A 10,311-nucleotide genomic window follows, 5' to 3' on the forward strand; every position below is an offset into this window, starting at 1 on the left:
CAGACCTGGGGAATGGATTGGGGTTGATTGCACATACACAGCCTGAAGGGGTTGGATTCTAGTGTAACTGCATCTGACAGTGTATGCAGGAAGCCCAGCCCTTCTTAGAGGCCAGGGCTTTCTGCCTACATGAGTTCCAGAAGCAGATTTGAGCCACTGCCTCCATGCTTCCACCTTCCTGGACTTCAGGAGTGGTAATGATCTGTCTCCACTCCCATCCTATGCTTTGGGGCTGTGCATGGGCTACCACCACTACTGAGAACCATAGGACTGGGCACCAGCGGCTGCATCTGCATACCCAATATTAAGGGTATAATGGAGAGCACACTGAGGAACAAGTGACAGGCATCCATGCTACATACAGCCCTCAAATAAAAAATATTAAACCCACAAAAGCTACACAAGGACATTCCCTCATATAAATAGCCCTTCAAGACCATAGTAGACAATTGCTTCTCGTAAGCTTACAGAATGAGAAGTATAAGTAAAATGAAAAAGCAGAAGAACCATTCCTTAAAAGCCCAAGAGAATTCCCCTGAAAGAACAAACAATAAAACAGACCTCCTTGGTGTAGTAGACACCAGTATCTAAAAGGAGATAATGAAAATATGGAAGGAACTAAGAAAGACTATCAATAGAAGTACAGAGTAGTATAAAAAGAAACTGGAAACTATAAGGAGGAACCATGGAAAATTAGAAAACTCATCTGCCAAGACAAATGCTGAACTAAATGCAATGAATAGCCGAATGAATGATGCAGAGGAATGAATAAGTGACCTGGAAAATGGAAATCACCCAGTCAGGACAGAAGACAGCCAAATGGAAAAAACAGAAGGCAGTATAAGAGACCTGTGGGATTATATAAAACATGCCAATCTATTCATAATAGGGATTCCAGAGGGTGAAGAAAGAGAAAAGGTGATTGAAAATGTATTTGAAGAAATTATGGCTGAAAACTCCCCAAACCTAAAGAAGGAAACATCTAGGTACATAAAGCACAAAGGATCCCAAACAAGATAAACTCAGATCTACACCAAGACATATAATAATAAAAATGGCAAAAGTTAAAGATAAAAAGAGTCTAAAGATAACAAGAGAAAAACAAAATAGTTAATTACTAGGGGATGCCTGTAAGGCTATCAAGTGACTTCTATACAGAAACATTGCAGGAAAGAAGGGAGTGGCAAAATATATTTAAAGTTCTGAAAGGGGAAAATCTGCAACCTAGGAAGATTATTTAGAATAGGAGAAAGAATTTCTCAGAGAAGCAAAAGCTAAAAGAATAGAGAGTTACCATTGTGGCTCAGTGGGTTAAGAACCCAACTAGTATCCATGAGAATGCTGGTTCAATCCCTGGCCTTGCTCAGTGGGCTGAGGATCTGGCATTGCCACAGTAGTTTAGGTTTCAGATGCACCTTGGATCTGGTATGGCTGTGGCTGTGCCTGTGGCTGGCAGCTACAGCTCTGATTCGACCCCTAGCCTGAGAACTTCCATGTGACATAGGTGCAGCCCTAAAGTGAAAAACAAAAACTAAAAGAATACAGCAATACTAAACCTATCCTAAAGGAAATATTGAAAATCTTTTCTAAATGGAAGAAAAAAGCATCTATAGGAAAAAGAAAATTATGATTGGAAAATAAGACACTTAAGCCAGTACACAGATTCAAAAAAAGAAAAAAATCTAAAACTTTCTGTGAAAGTGATGATAACCACAGTGAACAGCAAAAGGGTAAACATGAAGATGTAAAAGAGGACATCAAAATCATAAAATGTGGGGGAGGAGATTAAGAAAATATGTATATATTTTTTCCCTAGAATGTGTTTGAGCCTACATGACTACCAGTCTAAGGCAAGTAGATATAGGAAGAAGCTATATATCTAAAGCAAGTAGATATAGGAAGAACCTATATGACTACCAGTCTAAGGCAAGTAGATATAGGGTAAGCAGAAATCAAAAACATACAGTAGATTCACAAAAACCAAGAGGACATAAGTACAATAAAAAGGAGCATCATCAAATCGCAAAAGGAAAAACGAAAAGGGATAAGAAATGTAAAATCAATGGGAAAACAAGATTTAAAATAGCCATAAATAAGTATCTAGCAATAATTATTTTAAATGTCAGTGGACTTAATGCTCCAATCCAAAGACACAGAGTGGCAGGATGGATAAAAAAATAAGAGCCTACAATACACTGCCTACAAGAGACTCACTTTAGGGAAAAGGACATACAGATTTAAACTGAGAGGACAGGAAAAGATATTTAATGCAAATGGAAATGATAAGAAAACAGGTGTCACAATACTCAGACAAAATGTCAAAATCCATAAAGATAAAGAAGGACACCATATAAAAAAAACATCAATACAAGAAGAGGATTTTATACTTGTCAACATATATGCATCTAATATAGGAGCACCCAAATGCATAAAATACTAACAGACATAAAAGGAGAAATTGACAGGAATATGATAATAGTAGGAGACGTTAACACCCTGTTCAAATCAGAGGACAGATCTTGACAAAATCAGTGAGGCAACAGAGATCCTAAATGGTATAATAGAGTCGATATTTTCAGAAATTACATTCAAGAAGAATCCAGAGTTGAAGTTCCTGTTGTGGCACAGTGGAAACTAATCAGACTAGGAACTATGAGGTTGTGGGTTTGATCCCATGCCTCGCTCAGGCAATCTGGCATTGCCGTGAGCTGTGGTGTAGGTCACAAATGCAGCTCGGATCTTACATTGCTGTGGCTGTGATGTAGGCTGGCAGTTGCTGCCCTGATTGGACCCCTAACCTGGGAACCTCCATATGCTGAGGGTATGGCCCTAAAAAGCAAAAAAAAAAAAAAAAAGAAGAAGAATCCAGATTACACATTCTTTCAAGTGCACATGGAACACTCTCTAGGATTGATCACATAGTGGGGCAAAAAGCTTCAATAAATTTAAGAGTATATAAATTGTCTCAAGCATCTTTTCTGACTATGATGATATGAAACTAGAAATCAATCATAGAAAAAGAAAAAAAGAAACGAACATTACATGGAGACTAAACAATATGCTACTAAAAAAACCAGTTGGTCAAGAACGAAATAAAAAGAAATTTAAAAAAATCTTAAGATAAATAACAATGAAAATACAACCATACAAAATCTATGGGATGAAGCAAAAGCAGTTCTCAGAGGGATGTTTATAGCAACATAGATCTTCCTTGAAAAATATGAAAAATTTCAAATAACCTATCACTTAAATGAATTAGAAAAGATCAAACAAAACCTAAAGTCAGCAGAAGGAAGGAAAATAATAAAGATCAGAGAGGAAATAAAATGGAGGGTAAAAAATAGAAAAAAAAAAAAAAGGAGTTTCTGTCGTGGCACAAAGGAAACAAATCTGACTAGGAACCATGAGGTTGCGGGTTCAATTCCTGACTCACCCAGAGGGTTAAGGATCTGGCATTGCTATGAACTGTAGTATAGGTCACAGATATAGCTCAGATCCCACGTTGCTGTGGCGTAGGACAGCAGTTGTAGCTCCATTTGGACCCGTAGCCTGGGAACCTCCATATGCAGCCCTAAAAAGCAAAAGCAAAAAAAAAAAAAAGGTGAAACCAAGAGCTGTTTTTTTTTATTTTTTATTTTTCTGAGCTTGTTCTTTGAAAGAGTAAACAAGACTGACAAACCTATAGCCAAGCTCAGCAAGAAGAAAAGAGAGAGAACCCATTTAAACAAAATATGAAATGAAAAAGGAGACATAACCAACACCTCAGAAATAGAAAAAAACTATGAGAGTACAATGAACAATTATGTCAACAGATTTGATAACCTAGAAGAAATAGACTAGTTTCTAGAGACATACAGCCCACCAAAACTGAATAAAGAAGCAGCAAATGATGAACAGACCAAGTACTAGAAGTGAAATAGAATCTGTAAAAACTCCCTACAGGAAATTCCATTGTGGCTCAGTGGTAACAAACCCAACTAGAATCCATGAGGGTGTGGATTTGATCCCTGTCCCTGCTCAGTGGATGAAGGATCCAGCTTTGCTGTGAGCTGTGGTGTAGGTCACAGATGCAGCTTGGATCCTGCATTGCTGTGGCTGTGGTGTAGGCCAGCAGCTATAGCTCCGATTCAACCCCTGGCCTGGGAATTTCTGTATGCCATGGGTGCGGCCCTAAAAAGACAAACATAAATAAATAAAAACTCCCCACAAACAGTCCAGGCCCAGATGGCTTTACAGGCAAATTCTACCAAACATACACCAAGCCTTCTCAATCTCTCCCAAAAAAATGAAGAGGAGGGAATACTCCCCACAACATTGTGTGTAACCATCATCACCCTGATACCAAAACCAGACAAAGACACCATCAAAAAAGAAAATCTTTGATGAATATAGATGCAAAAATTCTTAATAAAATGCTAGGAAACTGTATCCAACAACACATTAAGAAAGAGCGTACACCACAGCCAGCTGGGATTCATCCCAAGTTTACAAATATTGTTCAGCATTTGCAAACAATGTGATATACCACATTAGCAAAGTGAAGAATAAAAACTACATGATCATCTCAAAAGATTCACGAAAAGCATTTGACAAAATTTTACATATATTCATGATAAATCTCTTACCTAAGTGGGGATAAAGAGGAAGGGAAGGAAGGAAGGGTATCCAAATTGGAAGAGAGAAAATTGTCGCTATATGCAGATGACATGATAATATATATAGAAAACCCTAAGGAAAACCCACACAAAAACTGCTTGACCTGATAAATGGATTCAGCAAAGAGGCAGAATACAAGGTTAACTAAATAAAATATCTAGGAATAAACCTCACCAAGGAGGTGAAAAACTTACACATTGAGATCTATAAACCATTAATAAAGGAAATTTAATTGGAAGGATCCATTGCCGTGAGCTGTGAGGTAGGATCCTGCATTGCTGTGGCTGTGATGTAGGCTGGCAGCTACAGCTCTAATTTGATACCTAACCTGGTAACTTTGATATGCTGTGGGTGGTGTGGCCATAAAAAAAGACAAAAAAATAAAAGGACAACCTACATAAATCAACTATACTTCAATAAAACTTTTAAAAGATTAAAAAAAAAAAGACAACCTACAGAATGGGAGAAAATGATGCAACTTGACAAGGGCTTAATTTCAAAATATACTAACAGTTCATACAACTTAACAACAAGAAACCCAAACCAATAGAAAAAAATGGACATTTTTCCAAAGTAGAAATACAAATAGACTAAATAGACATTTTTCCAAAGTAGAAATACAAATGGCCATAGGTACATGAAAAAAATCCTCATCATAGCTTATTATTAGAGAAATGCAAATCAAAACTACAGTGAGGTGCCACTTCACACTGGTCAGAATGGCTATTGCTAAAGAAGTCTACAAATAACAAATTCCGGAGAGGATGTAGAGAAAGGGAGAACCCTCCTACACTGTTGGCGAGAATGTAAGTTGGTGTAGCCACTGTGGAAAACTATGGAAGTTCCCCAGAAAACTAAGGATAGAGTTACCATGTGATGCAGCAGTTCCACTCCTGGGCATATATCCAGTCAAAACTATAATTCAGAAAGATACATGCACCTCTGTGTTCATAGCAACACTGTTCACAATAGCCAAGACATGGAAACAACCTAAATGTCCATGAACACATAAATGGATAAAGATGTGGTGCATATATACAATAGCATAGTACTCAGTCATAGAAAATGAAATAATGTCATTGGCCCCAACATGGATACAACTAGAGATTATCATACTAAGTGAAGTAAGTCAGAAAGAGAAAGACGCTGTATGTAACTTATATGTGAAATCTAAAATATGACGCAAATGAACCTATCTACAAAATAGCAGCAGACTCGCAGACCTAAAGAACAATCTTATGGTTGCCAAGGAAGAGGGAGGTTGGGGGCAGGATGGAGTGGGAGGTTGGGGTTAGCAGGTATAAACTATTATACATGGAGGGAATAAACAAAGATCCAACTGTATAGCACAGACAACTGTATTCGATTTCCTATGATAACCATAATGGAAAAGAATTTTCTATTATTGTTCATTTATACTGTTGTGCCAATTTCTGCTATACAGCAAAGTGACCCAGTCATGCATATATATACATTCCCTTTCTTATCTTCCGTCATGTTCTATCCCAGGAGATTGGATATAGTTCCCTGTGCTAAACAGTAGGAACCTCATTGCTTATCCACTCTGAATGTAATAATTTGCATCTGCCAACCTTTAACTCCCAGTCCATCCCACTCCCTCCCCTCTCCCCCTTGGCAACCACCAGTCTGTTCTTTATGTCTGTGAGTTTGTTTTGGTTCTGTAGGTAGATTCATTTGTGCCATAGTTTAGATTCCACATACAAGTGGTATCATATGGCATCTGTCTTTCTCTGTCTGCCTCACTTCCCTTAGTATGAGAATCTCTAGTTGCATCCATGCTGCTGCAGATGTCATTATTTCATTCTTTTTTGACTGGGAAAAGAATGTTTTTTATAAAAGTATATATATATATATATATATATTTATAACTGAATCACTTTTTCTTTTTTTTTTCTTTTTGTCTTTTCTAGGGCTGCACCTGAGGCATATGGAGGTTCCCAGGCTAGGGGTCTAATCTGAGCTGTAGCCACCAGCCTACACCACAGCCACAACAACACAGGATCCAAGCCGCGTCTGCGACTTACACCACAGCTCATGGCATTGACAGATCCTTAACCCACTGAGCAAGGCCAGGGACCGAACCCACAACCTCATGGTTCCTAGTCGAATTCGTTAACTACTGAGCCACGACAGGAGCTCCCTAAATCACTTTTCTGTACAGCAGAAGTTAACATTGTAAATGAACTATACTTGAATTTTTAAAAAACAAAGCTACTTTTAGGTAGGAATTGAAGGATCACAGTGACTGATCTGATAGTCTGAGGCATTTACTTTTATCCTCCAAGGGCCAGAACTAACCCTCCTCTTGGACAGTGCTGGAGAATCTTCTGCCATTGGTATGCTCTTTTTGAAATCCATCATAACTATTTCCTTTTGTACACAGTGTTCTTCAGACTGGGTGGGGCTTTATATCATCTTGAGGTTATGCTCTCTTGAGGCTCTACTTGGTCACCTCAGTTGAACATGTGAGTCTTGGCAAATCACCTAAACTATTTTTAAATCATTACTTTGAGTAGTTTTTGGTTTTGGGGGGTTGTTTGTTTGTTTGTTTCCTTTTGGAGAGTAACTTTTAGTCTCCGAGTAATAAATGTTAATTGAATGAAAGTTGGGGAAATACTTTGTGTCGCTCCAAAGTATCCAACTCTAGAATGGTATTTGGAACAGCTGGAGATATTTTATTTGTATAAGTAAAGATAAATGGTAGCCCCGGATATTAGAAAGGATTATCATATAAAATAGGGAATTGTCTGGTTTTGTGTTCCTCAGAGGGCAGAGGATTACTTAAAGGTAGAATTTACAAGACAAAGAGTTTTAACTGTTAGTGCCAGTCCACAATAGAATAGACTGTTTCTTGACACTGTAAGATTGTGGGAAACATTCAAAGACTGTTCCATATGTTGAAATGATTTCTGTATTACAGGAGGAGAGTTTTGCTTTGTTTTTGTTTGTTTGTTTTCTGCTTTTTAGGGCTTCTCCCATGGCATATTGAGATTCCCAGTCCAAGGGTCAAATCGGAGCTATAGCTGCCAGCCTACACCACAGCCACAGCAACACCAGATCCTTAACCCACTGAGCGAGGCCAGGGAGAGAACCCACGTCCTCACAGATGCTAGGCAGGTTTGCTAACTGCTGAGCCATGAAGGGAACTCCCAGAAGGAGATATATTTCTGAAGTATCTTCCAACATTTAAGATTGCTTTGATAATGTCATCTTTTTCCTTGTTACTGAACCACTGATGCTATTAAGGTGAATATAACGGGAGTAGTAGTTTACCAAGCTATCTTTATTCCTTGCCTTTTTCCTTAGCCGGCAGAGGAGTATATTTGTAAAATGGTTGGTTGGAGTCTGGGCTAGAATGTATGGTCCTATAATGTCTTATAATGGCATTAAGGTAATTAAATGATCAGATGACCTTGCCTTCGTTAGGTTTAGGCTGTAGTTAATGGTTATTGAGGTTTGTGTGCAGTGGAGCATTGATGTTGGGAAGATACAGTTTTTGTCCTATAGGTCTTAGCCTAAAAACATAAGCATTAGAATGTACAGGGAAATAGAGTGGATTTATCTTTCATACATATGGACCTGTTCTGGCATGTAAATTCTGAAATCGACGGAAGTCCAGAATAAGCCTTTATGTGTTTGTGTAGTGTTGGCTTACAAATAGAATTACATTTTATGAACCATCATAACATTTTATGAACTGCTGTTTGTGTGTATATATATATACAAATTGTGTGTATATATATATACAAATATATATACACATTTGTACATATTCTGCTACAGAAGTAAAAATAATTTAGTAGACAGATGAGCATTCTTAATGCTCATCCAAGTAAATACATATTCACTTATGTCAGTATCTGAATACTAGTTATTTCCAAGCACATCATACATTTATTTTCTATTTGAAAATTAATTGTGATACCATTTATATTTTATAGGATCTAAGCCTTTCCCACGTTATGGATATAAACCCTCCCCACCGAATGGATGTGGCTCCCCACTCTTTGGTGTTCATGTAAATATTATTTTATATTTGATAAGTTTTATGATCGGTAGGCAATGTAATACTCCTAATAATAAGATGGTCAGTGTGTTGTCAGGTTCACAGATAATTTTGTTTGTTGTAATAGTGATCATATTTACTATATTCTTTTATAGCTAAAATTAATTTAATAAGTTATAATGATACTAAATGGAGTAAAAGTCATGTTTTTTTTAATCTTACAAATGTTAATGCCATTTAAATGATGTTTCCTCTTATCACAAACGTGATTAAAAAGTTTAGAGTATAGAAGTAATACTACTGAGGAGGAAAAGTATAGGAAAGCATAACATTTTCTATATTAAAACTAGGCTAAGTAGGATAACTGTTTTAGGGGAGGCTCAATCTGAGCCAGTATTATGGGAAAAAATATTTTATGAAAGTGATTCCTAGACACAAGAGTTTTGCATATATAGTTATTTTAAATAGTTAGAGATAATTACAGGTTTGAAGGAATATCTTTAGGGAATGGATAAACACTTAAAGATTAAACCACAAAGGAATTCTTATTATGGCTCAGCAGGTTAAGAACCCGATGTTGTTTCTGTGAGGATGCAGGTTTAATCCCTGGCCTCACTCGGTGGGTTAAGGATCCAACATTAACACAAGCTGTGGCATAGTCACAGATGCTGCTCAGATGTGGTGTCGCTGTGGCTGTGGTATAGGCCTGCAGCTGCTGCTCCCATTTGCCCCTAGCTTGGAAATGTCCATATGCCACAGGTGTGGCCATAGAAAGAAAAGAAGAAGAAGAAAAAGAAGATTAAACCACAAAAAAGAAAACTTTAGTTGTAGAAGCTTAAAAGTTATCAGTGATATTTCACATAAAGTACATTTTATTGAGGGATGAGGCACAAAATACTTTGAAATATGCAAAAATCATACTTACCTAGTGACTGCAGAAAACTGCTAAAGCTCTTAGCTTTATCTTTCTGTTTTTAAAACTACGTTTTGTGTTTTGAACAGTTGGAAATTGTATTTGTTATCAGCAGATGAATGTGAATATTCTAACATTGCAAAATTGGGAGCTTGGAGGCATGGCTGAGAGAGAGAGGACAGAGTAACATGGGTGGGTACAGATGAGAGTAATGGAGAGACGTTTAACCTGGAAAACATTTGTAGGCAGAAATGAATTTTGGAAATTATTTCTACAGCAATGCTGTCTTTGATTTCTGAGTCTCTTTGAATACAGTACTTCAGCAGAGAAGGTTTGAATTTCATCAACAGTAACCCGTCCAAATGCCTCTTTCAGCTTAACATCGGCATCCCTTCCCTGACAAAGTGCTGCAACCAGCACGACAGGTGCTATGAGACCTGCGGCAAAAGCAAAAATGACTGTGATGAGGAGTTCCAGTATTGCCTCTCCAAAATCTGCCGAGACGTGCAGAAAACACTAGGACTAGCTCAGCATATCCAGGGTAAGCTGATTTGGTGGGATGGGAATGAGTGCAGTTTGTAACGTTTTATGTGTTATGATGCTTTATGTAAAAGTACAGGATTTACTAATATAAATCTTCCACCTTATCTATTGTGACAGAGCCCATTCAGTTTTCTGAGATGAGGAGTCGATAATTTTGTCATCTAAAGTGATG

General features: G+C 37.5%; 1 protein-coding gene across 1 annotated transcript in view; it reads left to right on the top strand.

Moving 5' to 3' along the window:
• Nucleotides 1-10,311, top strand: part of PLA2G12A (phospholipase A2 group XIIA) — a 29,092-nt gene that overhangs the window by 16,861 nt on the left and 1,920 nt on the right. Inside the window, exons 2-3 of the mRNA XM_047798316.1 lie at nt 8,619-8,695; nt 9,972-10,137. Of these exons, the coding sequence (XP_047654272.1) occupies nt 8,619-8,695; nt 9,972-10,137 (243 nt within the window). The remainder of the gene's footprint in view (nt 1-8,618; nt 8,696-9,971; nt 10,138-10,311) is intronic.

This window comes from Phacochoerus africanus, chromosome 10 (assembly GCF_016906955.1).
Source record: "Phacochoerus africanus isolate WHEZ1 chromosome 10, ROS_Pafr_v1, whole genome shotgun sequence".
Classification (NCBI taxonomy): domain Eukaryota; kingdom Metazoa; phylum Chordata; class Mammalia; order Artiodactyla; family Suidae; genus Phacochoerus; species Phacochoerus africanus.